Source organism: Patella vulgata, chromosome 8 (genome assembly GCF_932274485.2).
Source record: "Patella vulgata chromosome 8, xgPatVulg1.2, whole genome shotgun sequence".
Lineage (NCBI taxonomy): Eukaryota > Metazoa > Mollusca > Gastropoda > Patellidae > Patella > Patella vulgata.
In genome coordinates this window covers 24430143-24449458 of record NC_065886.2, presented here as the reverse complement: position 1 = coordinate 24449458, position 19316 = coordinate 24430143, and the positions used below count along the sequence as shown (strand labels likewise).

At 32.2% G+C, this 19316-nt stretch overlaps 1 protein-coding gene across 3 annotated transcripts; it reads right to left on the bottom strand.

The window, feature by feature from the left end:
* Nucleotides 1-608: 608 nt before the first annotated feature.
* LOC126829257 (arfaptin-2) lies at nt 609-18922 on the bottom strand. 3 transcript variants are annotated; one of them, XM_050559011.1, is made up of 6 exons: nt 18865-18922; nt 17655-17901; nt 8484-8897; nt 7464-7557; nt 5573-5747; nt 609-4720 (listed from the first exon to the last, which is right to left on the bottom strand). In XM_050559011.1, the coding sequence occupies exons 2-6, from the start codon at nt 17887-17889 to the stop codon at nt 4568-4570; spliced, it is 1071 nt and encodes a 356-aa protein (XP_050414968.1). In that variant the 5' UTR covers nt 17890-17901; nt 18865-18922; the 3' UTR covers nt 609-4567. The 3 variants fall into 3 exon arrangements, with proteins under 3 accessions (XP_050414968.1, XP_050414969.1, XP_050414970.1); XM_050559012.2 differs by having other exon boundaries at nt 17727-17901; XM_050559013.2 differs by lacking the exon at nt 18865-18922 and having other exon boundaries at nt 17859-17901.
* Between the last annotated feature and the right edge of the window lie 394 nt (nt 18923-19316).

Genomic DNA, 19316 nt, shown 5'->3' with positions numbered 1-19316 from the left:
TGTTGACAAGAGTAATTTCTTCTAGATTTTCCAATCTAGTTGTTTGGATGGGATGGAAAAATGTACCTGTGTAGATATTGGTGTATGCATACAATAGCCCTTGTCATTACCACCATTTGTCCATCATCGAGGCTCCAGGGTTTACTTGCACAGTTATTGTCCTTAATCACATTGGATACAACTAAAGTTTTCTATTTTAAATGTTATCATTTGATTCATTTTCCATTAGAAAAATCTGGTTGACCATCCTAGAGATTGAAGTTATCTAGCGGATTTCAATTTTATGCACAGTGTTTATGTCCATGATGAAGTTCATTAAATTTCAACAATTTCCGACAGCTGCAGTGGTATGGCTCTTTGTCACTTTGACAAAGCTTGTGAATACTTACTAAGGTAAAGACAAAGTTATCAACGGATTGACAATTTTACACTGTGTCCATGAAACAAAGAATCCCATTGATGATCCATGGTTTCCAAAAATTACTTTCAGGACAGCTTGAACAACTTTGCTGCTGTGAGTGTATGTTTTGTTGCCTATCAACCTATCCTGTCTGTAACCTATCCTGTCTGTAATAAATTTTTCTCATAAATAAAATCCTCAACAAACCTGATCATATAACTACTTTTAATATTAATAGCAAGTTATAAGTTACAGAATCAGAAATAAATAAAACATAGAGAAATAATCAACAGATAAACAAATTAATATACGTAGAGAGATAATTATTATAAATAAAAAGTTTTAAATCACTAACATAGACAACTACTTTAAATAACCAAGGCAATTACATTAATCTATATTTAGTTTAGCTAATTATTTGCTTGATAACTGATTATAAAAAGCTTAAAGTGTGTGTAATTGCAGAATTCATCAGATCAATGTCATTTCTGCTCTGTTTTTTTTTAATGCCTGCCCAGCAGATATAACAACTTCAAACAGCAAGTACCAAAAGCGTAAAATCCTCTCCATGCCATTTTTATAACCACAAGATTTTTCACATATAATCCAAACTAAATCAAGATATAGAATTGAATTGGTAACTAAAAGCAGTATAATATGGACAGAAAATACAATTGTTTAAAATTTTCACATAAAAATAGTTTGTTTAAATTACAGTTTGTGTGTAGCCTAAATCTATACCTTAGACAAATAATATTCACCCTTGCATAAAACCACCCAAAATGAATGGGTTTGAAATACAAGGTAATCTTTTTTTTTAGTTTTTGGAATAATATTTCCAAATAAGATCTGTAATGTAGTTTATGAAATTAAATTAGACATTACGTAACAACCAAAATTCACTTTACATTGTAATCTAAATGAACATACATATTTAAATTTAAAATGGTAATAATAAAATAGATGCTAAGTATGTATTAATCCACCAATTTTAATGATTATGCTAATTCAAAGCAATGTACAAAGCAATGAGTGATCAATTTAATTAATCAATGATAAAAATTAGTTAATTGATTTGAATTTACATGTACCAGTATTTGAGATTTTTTGATTGCTAATCCTATAAAGCAAATATGTTAATGGGGCATAGGGCAAGGTTTCAGATCTTTTGGCTTTTCTTATCAGTACTACAGACTTTGGTTCGACAGATTTTAAAGTTATGAATGATGTTTTAGATGGTTTACACCATAAGCCTATTATTTCTATTAAAACGGCTAATTGTTTGCAATTTCAGACAATATTTAACTTTTCCTGGTTTTAATCCACATTAAAATGTAGTCGTTTACTTTAAGATTTACTATAAATTATCAACATCTATTATATATACAGACTAGAGATGTTGAAACAAGCATACATATTTAATACTGAGATTTTATATAGTATAATACTAATAATAATCAATTCATTAATAAAATTAAGAGACTAATAATATTGAACAGTAACAGTTATTTACCCTAGATGCAATGTATCAACTTTTGTAAGTTTTCAATAAGCAATACAATAATGAGCACGTAAAAATTCAGAAAACAGTTCATGCAATATAAAAAGCCTCCTCCCTCCAAAGCTCATTGTCACAACATCTGATTATATATACCTATATGTAGATTATCCTTCTAACGTCCAGAAAACTTGAATACGGACAAAAACCAACTTAGAGATAGATTTAATTGATGCGAGTAACCTATGCCAATGGCCTTTAGTTATATTTCACCATACTGATGGTTGCATATATTAAACTTGTTTGTGGTTTATGTGTATAAATACATTATTCTACATACATAAATTCTTGCAAATACATCTTTTACCCCAGAGACACTGATGCCAAATGATTTGTTTTCTTATATGGCAATGAGTCACTGCAAACCAGAATTATATTTGTGTCATTAATCAGACTTTATCATACTAATTAATGAATATGCATATTAATTTAGAAATCCTAACAGAATAAACTTTGGTACTTGCAATATTCTAGAATAATGCCCATAATGTATCACTTACCGAACAGAGACACGATCTTTTGAATCCAACTCATTTCAGAATTAGAGTGTTCAATTTGAGAAATGTGGAAGATCGATTAAATTTGCAGATAATCATAATATATGAAAGGGGTCCAAATAGAAGTGCAAGAAGTGTTCTATAATCTAAAGAGCAGACTATTATTAATATAAGCTTACTTAAAGAGATCACAATTTCTGTTTATATATTTAAAGTTAATAGGTGAAACATAATACATTTATATACAAATGGTTAATTATAATTGTGTGCTTCTTAAATGATTAAAAGCGCCATCATGCCAGGATAAAGGTTATGAGTTGTAGACCCTCCACATCAAAATTGTCTTTATTAAAAATAAAAACACACTGGTCCAAAAATTATTCAAACTGATCGACTGTGGTATTGGGGTCTTCTATCAGACTTTTAGTCTTGGCATGTTGTCCCTTTAATTAATCATTAACCCTCTTATTGCATGGAATTCCCTCATTAAATGAAACAATATATTTGACTATTATATAAACATAAGACAATGATGAAAAAGTATATACAACCATACACAATAAAAATCAATGCTTTTTCACATAATATATATCTTGCATGTATAAAGACATAACCTCTTTGATTTGGGTAAAATTGAAAGTCAGTTTAATTTAATCTTATGTGCCGATTTGTTTTGAGAGATGGGTATCTTTCAACTTTAAAATTAAATATAACACATACTTATGGAAAGCAGCTACTGGTACTAATATATTCTTTGATAAGCATTAATTGATGAATACATTATCACAAGGTAGGTTGTATAATGAATATTTTCTATCTGTAATACAACATATCTATTGCTGTATTAGCATGATAAAGTTAAAACACTGCTAGTCATTCGGGTGAGACAAAAAATATTGATATCAAATCATAAAAAGTTTGACTCATTTCTAATTAAAATAACTTACAGATTGAACGAAATTCAGTTGTTTATTTCGACCTAAATCAAAAAGGTTCTGTTCTTTGAATGTGTCTGGGTGACAGATTAATAATAATTGGCATGTTAAGAATTGAGGTTCATTTACATTTTGGAATTAATCACATTTGTTTTATTAATACATGTAGAACAGTACACACAGGGAGGAATGAGGTTTTATGTCCACTAACATGACAAATGGCATGATGTGAGAGGAAACTTGATTACCCGGAGAAACCCTATGAGGATGGACAGGTGACCCGTAACATAGAAACCCGGGAGCAAACCGACCATGACTAGCAGATATAACTGGCCTGATTATCTATACAGTACAAGGTATTAAGACATCCTGTCCACCCACCCATTATATATAATTCCTGGAAGGTGTTTCCACAAACTGAACACCGCTTTTTAAAGGTTTCTGATCTTCAACACCACATTCCCACCCTCAAGGTATTGTTAAACATAGAATATCGCTAAGAATTTGTATAAAATCACTAATGTTTATAATTAATAACAAAGAACAAACAAATACAGTAAAGCTGTACATTGTTCTAATACTACATAAAACATTCATGTTTAACCAGATTGCATAAAAAAACAAATCTCATAAAATTCACCCATAGAATACATTTCTATTGAAGTCAGTATTATTACAAAATCCATTAATATTTAACAGGTCCAGTTAATTTACATTATAGCTTCATGTTTCTGAATAAAAGCATCATTTTTTGACCCCAAAATATGGAATGGTGAGTATGAAAGAACCTTATACATTTAGTAACTTTCAAACTGAGTATAAAATCTGTACATAATTTAATGAGATGTGTGGACGTGGTTTTACTTACACAAAATTTCTGTTTTACACCTAGTAAAGGACAATAACTCTGTAATGCACAAGATTACCGCACAATTATTTATTCTAAAGTGTTGCATGTACAGAGATAATTAGCATCTGATTGTTTTGATATTTATACAGTGTTTGTGTGTTCATAAAATGAAGAATCCTATTTGCTTTCATTACAGTATCTGAGAACCAAATTTTTTTTATATTTTGCTTTAAATATATTTCTAGAATTATTAAATGATGACAATAAGACGTAATATTAACAAGAATGGTGTGATTAAGTCTATATAAATGTACAAACAAGATTAAACTATTGTTCAATCCATGATGGTTTCTCAGCATTGGGTCTCTTCAAACTAATGTTAAACTGTTTTAATGTCGAGTCTAGTGCCGCCTCGTTACCACTAAAGTAAGCTGAGATTGCATTGTGGAATAGTAGAAGTTGTTTGTGCATCACCTTAACCTAAAAAAAAAATAAAAAAAAAAATAAAATGTTTTCCAGTCACCTGCCATAAATTTAATGGATAATGGAATCGATATTGTTTTCTAACCCATGCTAGAGAGAAATGAATTGAAATGGGGTTTGACATCTTACTGTTCTGCTCCGACTTAACTAATGAAGATGGCCATATGCCATACAGTGTGCTATGACTATGGGCCTACTCTTATATCAAATTTCAACTACCAAGGGTTCTTTTATGTGCACGGCAAAGTGAATCCGAACAACTATACATTGTCCCTTGCCAGGCCCTCTGTCCTGCAGCTTTGACAAGGTGGAACCAAGCCGGATACTCCTGAAAAACTTTCTCAGCCATCACCGGGACTGAACATGGGACCTTCACGTTAGCAAGCCAACATCTTGCTCACTAAGCCACAGGGGATCTCAACCAAGAGAGGAGTATTTTGCGAGCACATCAATAGGTGGACCTCGTTTTTTATTTATTTGAATCATTTTGAATCCCTTGCAAACTACAATATTGTGAAAATTAAATCTCTAAAATTAATATCAATCCACAAATTCCATTCATAAAGATAACATTTGAAACCCATGGCAGTATATTTTTATTGCATATTGTCATAGCTAGACAGCCATCTATAATTTTTGCTGGAATAGTTTGACAAGTCCATTTTTAAATCCGAGTAAATCAAAGTTAGATTATCTACCTTCCTTTGATATTTAATTTTGTTTTGTTTATTAAATCTTAAATAATCAATTTGAGTGAATTAAACCGTGGATAAATTATCTTGAAATTGTCTGAAAAATACAAATGAGGATTAACGACTTTAAGGATATATAAATAAGTAGTCTTCTTACCTTATTCTCTTCTAAAAATTTCAATTTAATATTCACATCTCCTCGTAATCTTTCAAACTTTAGTTTATGTTCATCAAATTTCCTTCTGCATTCATCTAGTTTAGCCACAGAGGATGAATCTTTCTGTGATTGTGACAGGAAATCTACATCAGTTCTGTATGCATCATATTCTAATCTAAAATAGTACAAAAATCTACTGAGCCACTGGTAATGCTAGAATGATTAGACAATCATTTACACAGGATAACATATGGGTTTGGGTACACTGATTTTATGGATCCATGGCAGAGGTTGATAGTAGCCATGCATGAAACCTACCGAGAGATTTTGAAATGGGTTCAATCTGTCCTAACCCATTCCCATCGTTCCGTCTCAGTTTTGTTTTCACAAGATATCTTTATCAAACTTTGTACATATAGTAATGGTAGCTTTTCTCATTAGAAATTTCTCTGATTTACTAATAAAAAGCGCAGGATGTTGATGACTGGGTCCATTTGTTTCATCTGCCTTCTTTAGCCCAGCCGGAGCATGAAAAAATGAAATGAAATTGGGTTCAATGTCCTACAGTTCTGCTCTGACTGGGCCAATGACGATAGGCATACGCCATACAGTGTGCTATGAGGAAATTTTGCCAGCACAGCGACGATACGGCTTACTCTTATATCAAATTCCAACTGCCAACTGATCTTTTACGTGTCTGCCAATCCTCGATTTTTGTGCCATCGGAGCGACAATACATTGTCCCTTGCCAGGCCCTTGCGGTCCTGCACCATTGACAAGGATCCCAACCGGAGCAGAAAAGTAGGATGTTAAACCCCATTTCATTTCATTTTATAGTTGCAAAGCAGTTTCTTGTTCAGAAATATATATGAGAAGCATTGGACATAAATGTACATGTATTAATTAACAGGTCACTATATCTGAACCTGTCAAACTTTCCTCTGTACAAAGTGAGGTATTTCACTAATTTAGTCACCATACCATTTATGTCACATGTCAAAAGAAAACTATACCACCATACAAATTATGATCGAACAAATATTTAGCACAATTTATTATACATATGTAGTGACAGAGCCTCAATTTCTAAACAAAACAATGTCAAATTATACATAAATAAATTGTAGAATTCACATCAAATCCTCACGAAACCCAGATCCATCCATTTGGTCTTTTAAAATGAAGATTCAGGAATGTTAAAGAAGCTTACTGACAAACTAATTTATTTGAGGTTTTTCCATCTTATAAATGTAAATATTGATACAAAACATAAATATCTTTATGGTTAGCAAAAATAGTCAAAAACAGAGAAACAATTCTAATTAGTAGTGATGTCTTTTAAGATGATTATGAGTTCGAACTAAATAGAGAAACAATTCTAAATAGTAGTGATGTCTTTTAAGATGATTATGAGTTCGAACTAAATAGAGAAACAATTCTAAATAGTAGTGATGTCTTTTAAGATGATTATGAGTTCGAACTAAATAGAGAAACATGTGATGTAGTGATGTCTTTTAAGATGATTATGAGTTCCAACTAGTAGTGATATCTTTTAAGATGATAATGAGTTCGAACTAAATAGAGATTGTAAGGTTTTCTAACATGTGTTTATTTCAGCTTATTCTGAATCGAATAAGTTCAGGTAAATTTTAGAATTCATATGAATTTAGACTTAAGGGCAACTAAAGATCCAATGAAATCTACAGTTTTGTGTCCCTTTAAACAGATTTTACCATGGCATTTTGACCTCTGGTTTACATATTTGTATCCATGTACATGTACATGTATAGACTGTGGAATCTGGAACTAGTCCTTTCACAATAGTTATTATCATTAATAACAATTTTGTATGAACATTAATCATTAGAATTGTAAGAAATAAACAACTTACCTTGCTACCTCGTACTGTCGAACTGTTAATAATGTATCCTCCATTGTTTTGTTACATAATGTATTCACTGATGACGTAAAAAAGTTCAAAGCACCTGCACAAAAAAGAAAACCAAAAAGTAAACAAGAGAGACCTAAAAAGATTTGCACCTTTTAAAACTAGATGTCATCGTGGTCATAGTTACATGTAGCTACATGTGGTACATGTATCTTCAATGCTACAAAACCAAATTCATACAGAAGAAGAAATGAAATGAAATGGGGTTTAACGTCCTACTGTTCTGCTCCGAACTGGGCTATTGAAGACGGGCATACGGCATATAGTGTGCTATGAGGGACTTTTTGCCTGGACAGCGGCTCTACAGCCTACTCTTATATCGCATTCCAACTCTCATGGGATCTTTTATGTGCATGCCAATGTGTACACGGGACTTCGGTTTTTTGTCCCATCTAAATGACTAGAAAGATGTCTTTGTCAGGCCCTCCGTCCTGCATTCAGAAGAAGAGGCATGTACTAAGGTTAAATTTTAGGTGTAATATTGCTGAATGTTATTTGCTAGATTTTGAATCCCTTTCAATCTACAATAAGTTGAATCTCTAAAAGGAATATCAGTCCAAAATTGGTTCAAGTATTAACAATATGATGTCTTGAAAATTTTGCAACATTTGTCGTTCTCTGTAGACAACAGTCAGCAGCACCTATAAATGTTGGGTAAAATGTTTTGTCTCTTTATAATCCAATCGAATCAAGGCCGGGATATTATCTCCCGTTGATAATCTGAATTAGTTTTCTTCATTATATATCAAATAATCAATCGAGTAGATTTTAGTATCAAATAAATGTCAGAAAAATGCAAAGGACACTCAGTGGCCCTTCCCTTCGGTGCCTATAGGCCATTACATTTACTTCATTAATAAACCTATTCACATCTATATTTTCTATAACCAAGTCACTGTACTTCAACTGATTATAGAAACTATCATCATCAGACTACAAAAAAATAGTTATTACTTCATTTACCTAATAACGTTTCTCCATTTTTCACAAGGGCACGTTGAGATTCTGCATTTGTAGTGAATTCTTCTTGTAATTCTGGTGATTTCTGGGCCAAATCAGAAAACGTGTCACCCATGGTGCGTTGAGTTTGAACCACATGGTAAAAATGATTTGTCATGGCTCTTGCCAACTGAAGAATTCTGGAATACTTGCGTTGAGTGTCACGCAAAGCTTCAATCTGTGATTCCATTTCCAGATCAATGGTTTTAGAACCTTTACCCAGTCTTTCCGATAAAAATTGTCGCGTACATTTATAAGTGTTCATACTCCATTCTCTTATTGTTTCGAATTTAGAACTTGCTGTTTGAGTGATGGTACTTTTCGGTACAAAATCACCATTGCTGTGACTGTTTGAAGACAGTGGAACATTGCTGGTAGCTGTAAATATCAAAACAAAATAATAATATATGACAAAAAACAATATATAATTATATTTTTGAAGTTTATTTATTATTAATCACAAATACATGTACCTATATACCATATTTTTTTTATCTCTAGTTCAAGATAACATGATGATAATTTTATGGGACATCCATAAGATTTTTTAAAGTGATCAACAAAGGTCAAAACTCTACTTCAGAGTACAGGAACATGTTCAGAGGTTTACACATGTATGATTGAAGACATAGTACTCTGATTATATACAGAGGTAACAATATATGCAGAGAAAACACATTACACAATTGACCTATTTTTATATAAATAATTATATAAGCATACTGATCAAGTGGTCTAGCTAGATATCAAGTATATATATATATATAATTCATACAGTACAAGTAAATGTGTATACATATATAATTCATACAGTATATGTAAATGGATCATGCACTACAAACATGTTAAAAATTGTATATTTATTGGTTTATAAAGCAGTAGGACTTAAGCAGGGGGGTAAAGATGGCCATGAAAATGAAATAATAAAAGAAAAGAGTAAACGAACGACAGATTGAAAATATAACAGTTCCTAAAAAAATAACCCAAATAACTTATTAAAAAAAACAAAACAAAGCAAAGGGCAGACAGCAATGAAAATAATTACTAAAAAAAAACTAAATACCCATAAAGATGGCCACGAAAATGAAATAAAAAAAAGAGTAAACAAACGACAGACTGAAAATATAATAGTTACTAAAAAAAAAAACAAATAACACAAACAAAGCAATGGGCAAACTACAATAAAAATAATTCCTAAAAAAACCCAAATACCCAATGTGAAGGGCAAATGCAACATTTATAATTTACAATCTGACAGACTTATCAATCATAACACCATAAAACCCTTCAGCAAATGTGCAATATCTGTATATAAATAAGGCAAAAACAATGTGGACTTGTTCAGTGATATGACGTGAAACAGTGTTGAAGTTCACTCTACAAAATCTAGGTAATTCTGAGACTAAAATACAGTGTATTTTTATCTAAATAATTTGCTATCACACATATATGAGTCTGTAGCTGTCAAAGGAACCATAGACAGAGAGCTCTTTTAAGAAAACCCATCAGGTTAGGCAGACTGCACCTTTAAATCTTGTTCTTATCACATGGTTTCAATGCAGTTTTCACTATTGAGAGATTTTGATCTTCAATTACCGGTATCTCATATTTATATTGCTCAACCAGTGACAAACATACCACAACACCCAGAATTTCTCTGAGAGGACCCCCACCCCCCAAGATAAAAATATGGTTTTTGTACGCAAATAGGATCCCCATGACGGTCACCACACTTGTGCAGTATAAAACACAGACTGACATACTCTATCACCCAACCCACTACCATGCTACTGTATAATGCAGCTGTTTAAATCACTACATGTACAAGTTAAATTCATTCATCCAAGTGACATTCGATACTAAAGCCTTCATGCATCATGACTTTATCAACAATGGAAGACCACTCAATATCCAATTTTAATCTCTATTTAGATATGTTGGATCTTTGTATTAAATGTTATAACATTTGAATCCAGTCATCCACTTAAAACTGTTCCAAAAATAGATCACAATATCATTTGTGGGCTTGAAGTACTGCATATATAGGCTCGTATAATCCCAAAACAAAAATCTCTTCTAATTATTTTACATGAGAAAATTTGTTGTCTCCAAATTCAGCAGAAATAGACATTACTTTTAAAATATCTTATTGCATTTTAGCTCATGAATGTAATGTGACAATAGAAACTTTAATTCTTCTATAAATCAATAGATCTTTTGTTACGTAAATTGTATACTCAAATAGACATATCTGATTTTATAGCCCACTCTTAAAATCACATATTGAATAGGTCTAATGGAAACCGATACTAAAAGCTAAGCATCCATAATAAATTGATTTTATCATAAGGTACAGTAACAAATTTTTATATGGAGTGGAAAATATATTAGTTTTTATTTTATCAGATATATAAATGTAGAATACGTCTAGTAGAAGTTATACATGGATGTATTTTATATTTATAAATAGTCAATATTGTACTTCAATGACCTTGTATATAAGGGGCATGATGACATGAAATGAAACGGAAATTAACACCCTACTTTTCTGCACCACCAAGATAATGAAGATGGGCATACACCATGCAGTGTGTTATGAGGGCAGAGACATTTTTCACCTACCCTTCATCGAATTCTAGGTTTGTCAGGCCCTTCGTACTGCACAACACTAATAAGGGATAACCTCGTTAGAAAATCTTAAGTAACTTTCTTGGCCAACATCGGAGCACACCTGGCATGTCCTGCTTAGTGAGCCAGTTCCATACTCACCAAGCTCCTGGGGCTTCAGTCAATATTTTATTTACTAAATGTATACGAAATGTATGGCTGTATACAAGTATTTTATTGATTTCAAATCTTATTGCTAGTATTTAACACATCTTTTATTTATATTGACAGGTGGGTTAGAAGAGTATACCACAATCAGCTTTCTCTTTATTGATTTTATTAATTCATGCATTTTGCATATAAAGAAAAGGTCACATTTTGAAAAATAATCCATGCAGTGATATTCTATAATTCCCAAGGAAGATATCACAACAAGAGAATATCTTAGTATAATTGTTACCAACAGTTATACCACAAAAAAAGCATCAGTGCTTAAACAATTCAGGATATTATTACAAGCAACAAACAATTTTGAAATTGCAAGGAAAATGAGATGGTGGTTAACGTCCTACTTTTCTAGACTAATAGAAGACAGGCCCACACCATACAGTCATCCTAGTTGGTATCCCTAGTGGCATTGTTCCGTTTTATTCCACTAATCCCTGGGTCCATCCATCCATGGGGTGGCCTATTCATGAATACAAATTATTTATCCATGATGATTTCATTGGCCCGTAGTTTGATTCCACAAACCAATCAAAAAGCAGTTTACATATCAGTCTTGGTGTCACGGTTTACATTTACCAAAATACAGCAGCGTGTATGCTCAATTATGAAAGAAAGTTTGCAAGAAATTTAATACCCAAGACACAAAAATAGGTCCTAAAATTTGTGAACAAAGTTTACAACAACGATTCAGTGATCTTAGTTACAAACAAATGTGAGTCAATTCCCTTCACTCACTCTCTTTCTATTTAATGAATAATACAATTATCAAGGGCGGATAGTTTGACTATGTGTCTACCCGTGAACGGAGTCATGGACCCAGGGGTTAGTGGAGTAGAACAGAACATACTACTGGGGATACTGAGGATGCCATGCAGTGTGCTATGGGAGACATTTTGCCCCTGTCAGTGGCTTTTCCATCTGTTCTTCAACGAATTCCAATTGGCAAAGATAGGCAAAGGCTATAAATGTACATGCCAACATATGGACAGAACTTCAGGGTTTTTTTTATAGCATCTTTGTCCTGTACCACTGACAAGGGGAAACCACACTGGACCATACTGGGCTGGGATCGACCCCAGGATTTCCCGGTTAGTTAGCCACCGTGACTCACAAAACTACAAGGAAGGCATCAATATCTACATGGTTACCAACTTTCAATTCTGTAATACTTGAAACCCAGAAGACAAACCTACATATACTGACAGTAACACACAGACATTTAAGAAATAGATAATAAAAAGTACTATCCCAAAAAATGTGTGGGAAATGAAAGAATCTTCTCATTAGGAATCTGAAGCTTATGACCTTAACTTTTTTTTGTCCTTCAAAACCGTAGAAATTATTTTTCTAGCTGTGAAAATTATAAAGCATACATCAATTCTAGGTAATTAGACATTTTAAGTCAAGCATAACAAAACTTTCTGCCAAATAATTATTTGATCTACAAGTTTTAAGTTTACATTTACACTGTAACATTCCTGTTTGAAATAAACCCAATACATGTACTGGTAATTCTCAACTAAAAGCCAAGATGAATAAAACACATGCAGTTTCGTTTCCAGCTAATTACAATTTTTGTTTGGCTTTTTGCCATTTATCAACTTAATGTTTAAGATTCTACGGAATTACCAGTTATTTCATGACATACTGATCGGATTATTTTCTTCATTTATAGAACACAGAGAGAGCATAAATCAGACTTTTAGTGTGACATTTTCCATAATGATTGGCATCTCAAACACTTAACGGAACATAAACTGCTGATGCAAGCAATTGAAAAAAGACTATTTTCCTTAGCTTTTCCTTAGCAACAACTTGCTTGCAACAAAGAGTTACAAAATAAATCAGTAATGCAAAATAAACAAATCAGTTCAACCAAAACTGAACTATAAATCCCACCAATGTGGTACTGTGGTATTTAAAAGTAAGAAAGACATAGAAGAAATAAAGAGAGAGATGGGGTTTTAACACAAGTTAAACATAACTAATTCATTTTGGGACTAAGATATATAATTGTGAATTTTATTTCAATAATTTGCTTTCTAGTACAGCCTTAAGCTGTGAGAGTAAACCCATAAGATTGGGCAGGCATTCCTACTGTTTGTCACATACAAGTATAAGATAGAAATAACACCACTTCACTTAATAACAGACCGTATAATCTAAGTATTACACAGAAGGACTGTATACAGTCTTGTGTTTAACTGAGCAAATTATTAGTCAATATTCTAAATAATCGGAAAGTGATTTCTTTACAGTTTAAAATTATACAACATACATGTACGTGTACACATACAAAATCAAAATTTCCTTATAGTACTACAATAACCGGTTCTGACATTTTGGTTGTTTTTTTATTACTTTAGTAAATCTTTATGAATAAACATCCATGTTTCTATTAAGAAATTACAATTACAATTTAAAAAATCCCTTTAAAACAGAACAAATCAATGAATAAAAACCTTATGTTAGTCTTAAATGTTTTACCTTTTCACAGCCTTCATCACTACAAGTATACAAAACATTTTGAACATCACTTGTTTCTATTTGAATATTAGAAAAAAGTTACAAACTTAAGTATTCCGAATTCCATTTCAGAATGTTTGACTTCTGTCCAGATATAAAATGTATACAATATAATCAATTCTACTTTCAAGATTAAACAATACAATTTAGCCACGTAGAAATCATTGAACTGCAAACATTATACATGTACCTTCCAGCCACCAACTATTTCCAAAATTATACATCATGTCCTGGCCAACACTTGAAAATAATCCTTGATAGAATGGCAACATATGTCTTAATGGACATAGAATGGGAAACAGTTGTACAGTTGAATAATTCAATACATGTACATGTAAGTAAAGCAGACCCAACAGATGTTACTATATGTACAACAATATGTAAATACATATATATTTTTAAAAAAAAAAACATCATCAAAAAATCATTAGCTTAACAATGACCCAAAAATATTCTCTTTTTGAGAACATCTGATTACACTTGTCGTTTGAGGATTTTATATAATTTAAAACACCTTTTGGCTCAAAAGCTTATATTCATCCCAAGAGGTTATATTTTTCCTGTTATCAAAAAACAAACCCTAATCTATAATTTTATATAGCTCTGGGCAACTACAGACTGGCAATCTGCCAAACATAAGATATGGTATATGTATTATTATGTATTGTAGAACACCTGATGCCACCTGAGGAGTTCATATAACTAACACAGTTTTGTTACACTTTCGCATTTATGATAACCAAAAAATTCAACATCAGAACAGACTTACCATGTTGAAAATATACTCCCATGATTAATTAATCATTTAATCAAAGACTGTAGTCAGTAGACAAACATATGTTAATACAAGACAAACATGTGGACAATATACGGACATTGCATGCAATAAACAAACTATAGAGAAACCTTACTGGGAATCAATCACTTAGACACTTGATGTGCATGTGATTTGATAATTCACTTTGAAATGGAATCAGAAAAAAATAACCCACTCTCATTATTACATCAATGTTGATGTGAAATTGTAAATATAATCTACGAAAATGATCTGTAGGAGATCAGAACAGGATTTAATGTTTGGTCAAAAAAATACAACAGTCATTATGAGACAAACATGTGACATATTTTCCATCTCTATGGTTACGTGTTTCTGCCTCCTGTTCTTTTGATTTTCAAGGCGTTTTTTTACATGGGTGGTCTGGGGTGAACCTCTGTTTTACATCCCATCCAAAAAACTAACCACACTTCCCTTATCAGATGGTCAACCTTGCAGATGCCACCCATTGACAAGTGAAACCCAGGCTTGAAAAATCTGAATGGTTTGGTTGGCCACACCAGAATTCTAACTGGGAACATTTTGAGTCGATAAACCAATGCCCTAACCTACATTTGTACCTCAGTCTCTCTCTTTCTTTAAAAGAGAAGTACATTGACAACACTAACAATCTATAGAACATGGACTCATTTTAATCATAGAATCTATGTGTACCACAGAATACATATTTTTTTATTCCAAGAAAGGGACTTATAAATGTGCCATAAATTATACCCCCTCCATAATCTCTTTTTATTTGCTATCTTACTATTATTATTATTTTCTTTTATGCTACATGTAAATCAACCCAGATTTTTTTCATTACCAGTAATTCAAAAGATTAAATAGATAATTAGCCATTTATAAACTTCTTGATAACTTATTTCTGTGGTTTACATATAATTTAGTTTTACTAATCAATTTATAGTTATACCCTCCCACTACAGTATCTGCTAAAAATTATCACCTATTACTGATCTGATTATGATGTAAGCTTACATGTATATGTTATCTTTAAGATCATCAACCACCGGTTCACCATCATGTTAAAATGTATTGTAGGCTGAATCCTATAAGCTACATGTACTTATACAATTCATAGACATCTAATATTTATAGCATATACAATTTATGTAATATCAAGCAAAATATTATGTAATACATCCTAATACATGTATGTATTAACCAAGTATGGCTTAATCTTAACAGGATCAAATTGTACACTCTCTAAACCATTTAGATAAGATGAGCTTATTAAATATTTCATCAATTCAAATCTGATCAAAAATATATTGAGTGTAGTGTAGGCCTATCTGTAAAAATTTATTGACCCTATCTGGAAAAATATATTGGAAGACATGGTTATCTACATCACATGTATAATCCTGTGAGATTATTACTACTATTTACAATTTTAACTATGTAACCACAATTGTGTCGTGCAAATGCAAGATGAGTATTAATTAAAGAAATATTTCTTTGATGTTTGACCTATATTAAAAACTACAAGGAAAACTAGATATATAGTCAAAAACATCATTTTATGAGTTAACCTTATGGAAATTTACATATTCCCTAGCAACTACTTAAACATACATTATGCAAAAGCTAAATCTGCCTATTGCAGGTCTTTCTTTAGGCCTGAAATATTATATAAACTATTAATTAGACATTTATTAACAAAACAAGACCATAATCATCTCTTGGTGGCATCGAATACTCAAGATTTTAACTAGTTGCCATTTAAAAATGAGAAAGTGAGACTAAGTCTCGAATATACATGTACCAGTGCCCTGGTTTACACAATGCAGTGATAATTTGGCTCAGAATGAAGAAATTAAAGTGAAATTTTCAATATTTTCATTTTATGTTATCTATTTTTATCATAGCAAGAATGGTCAGCTTTTTATCTAAATCTTACATAATGTATCTTTAATAATATAGTGTCTACCGTGCTAATGACCATCGATAGCCAAATATGCAGCCAACATCGTGATTAAACCCAGAACTGTGGGTTAGTGGGCTAGTGTCATATTCACTGTGGCTTGAAATAACTTAACTATGTTTAAAATGTCTGAGGTTTCTGTACCAACAGGACTCATGAAGACAGACTTACATGTATACCATGTATACCAGAGGCACTACGGTCTACTCTTATTTAGAATTCCAACTGGCATGTGTACACCAGATCTCGGCTTTTCAATCGATCTGAACAACTAGACGCTGTTTATTGGCTATATCCTGCACCACTGACAAGGGGAAATTGTGCTTAAACATCCTGAGGTACTTTCTGAGGAATTGACTGAACCCTGGACCCCTGGTTAGTGAGCCACTGCCTAACTTGGTGAGCCACCATGGATCCTGCATGTAACCATGTTCAAAGGAAAATAAAAGATTGGAAATGGACCATAATTAACGGTTAACATTAAAACGATATAATGGAGTAAAGCATAAATATTCAGCGAACTACATGTACTTTCCAGATAAATGAGAAGTTGTATCAGATGTTCTAGAAAGAATATATAGAGGTCTAAATTTTAATACTCAGACTTGTTTACAATTGAGGTACCTGTCACAGACATTATTTTGAGCTTATCATTTTTGTCTGGCATAGATTTATGTTAATAGATGTTCTTAATGATATTTTTAATAAATCTCTAATACCAAGTTCAAAATGTCAGGTAATTGCTCATTAGCACCTGGTATTTTTATATCCGCTAGAAATACCCCTATACAAAAAATGTTTAAGTCATAGAATACATGAAGTTGAACACAATGTAAATGAGGTCAACATAAAAGCAGCACCCCATATACTCAATAAGAATCAAAATCATATTCTTACCAACACCAGTTTATAGATATTACAGACTAAAATACACAACATGAACCAATACCAGTACCATACAACATGCACTAAAGATGTGTGAGAAAAGAAGAAATGAAATGAAAGAAAGACAGACCGGGGGGCATGGTGTAGGAACGAGAAAGATGAGACTCGTTCATGTCATGGTTGTAATGAGAACCATACGAACTGCCAGATCCAGGATAGGAAGATGTCATTCTGTTAGGTGTGCCACCAAGAACAGTCGAACTGGCCTCATTCACATTTGGGCCATCTTCCAACATTTCTTCTAAATCTCTTTCAAATGTGTCGTCAGTATTACCATTTGATATCTGGGGTTTCTCCTCTGCCATGTTTGAATTCCTCTGAAATAAAAAACATTAGCTGTTCAAATTTGAAGAAGGAATCTTAAGGATATTTCATTCTATACGGTACCGGTACATAAAACCTATGTCAATTCATTTTTGATAACAGTAATTAAAATTTAAACACTGGTATTACAAAATAATTTTTTACATTGTGTTTTTGGTACTATCTTAGCTTTTGAATTAGGCCTTACTTTTGGTTTACACTTGATCAATGCCAAAGTAATTAGGGTCTGTTTATTTTTGCGAACTAAATTAACCCAACATGCAAATTGCAAATCTATAGCTAACAACTATATGCAGGTTAGGCCCACTTCAGGCACTTGCAATGTGATTATGAATAAAAATGATTGCAATAGGCCTATAAAATAAAACCCATGGTGTTGTTCATTTGGAAACAAGATGATGGTCTAGTCTAGCATTGTAGACTGTTGGCTTGTGTATATGATGTTGACCTGCATGTACTGAATGTACATGGATGAGCTACATTGTACGGTTCAGTTAATATTAATAAATTGCCTATAGGCCTATTTATATTTAATTATTGTAACAATAATTTGAATAAAAAATAATCATTGAACAATGCCAATAAATTCAGACTCTAAATTATTGATCAAATACCACACAGCTAGCACTAGTATACAACCTAGAACTGATTCTCCAGTGTTCTGATTGTGTCCCCAAAAGCAACAGACTAAATAATTTGCGTGAATGAATGAAAAGAATCACCGTAGTATGCCAATGAATGATTGAAAACGACGAGTCGACTGTTATGTTATGCCAAAGCAAAACACCCGACAGATTTCTTTCACTGTATGCATACAGTTAAATCGCCGATATAGCGAAAAAGAATACCATATTGAATCAATTAATATGTTGGCTGTCTGCTCAACTCACAAATTAACTGCTAATTAACAGCATCTGATTTTTATTCACAACAAACATGAACCTATTTGATCTTACCTGCTAAAGATCTGTGAGTCCCTTCGACGTGTTGTTCATGACGTCATCTCGCGAGATCCCACGTGATTTCCGGCGGGTTAACTAAAAATTAAGAATCTGAAACGTGTTTCACGAAATATACTGTGCCGTGATCATTTTTATCTGAAATTTTATTTGCTATATTAACAGCTAGGGATGAATCTGGCAGACGAAACAAACGCTAGAAATGTAAGAGAGCACAGACTTCATAGTAGAGTTATTGTTTTAAGAGACAGATTGAAAATGATAAATTAACCAACCTCTAAATTTAAAAATTTAAGCGTGTGTTCAACATGAACATGGTCCATGGTTCATTATTATTAGGAATCAAATCAATAATTTAAATTAATATGTAATTACATCATCATGAATGTGTGGCTGAGTAAACTAGTTAAAATTTTAAATTGTATAAACGAAAAGGGAGACAACAATAT

Coding starts and splice junctions, on each gene's coding strand:
- LOC126829257 (XM_050559011.1), bottom strand. CDS start 17,889: ATGGCAGAGGAGAAACCCCAGATATCAAATGGTAATACTGACGACACA. Junction 8,898..17,654: donor TTCCTACACCATGCCCCCCG/GTCTGTCTTTCT, acceptor TGATATTTACAG/CTACCAGCAATGTTCCACTG. Junction 7,558..8,483: donor AAATGGAGAAACGTTATTAG/GTAAATGAAGTA, acceptor TTTTTTGTGCAG/GTGCTTTGAACTTTTTTACG.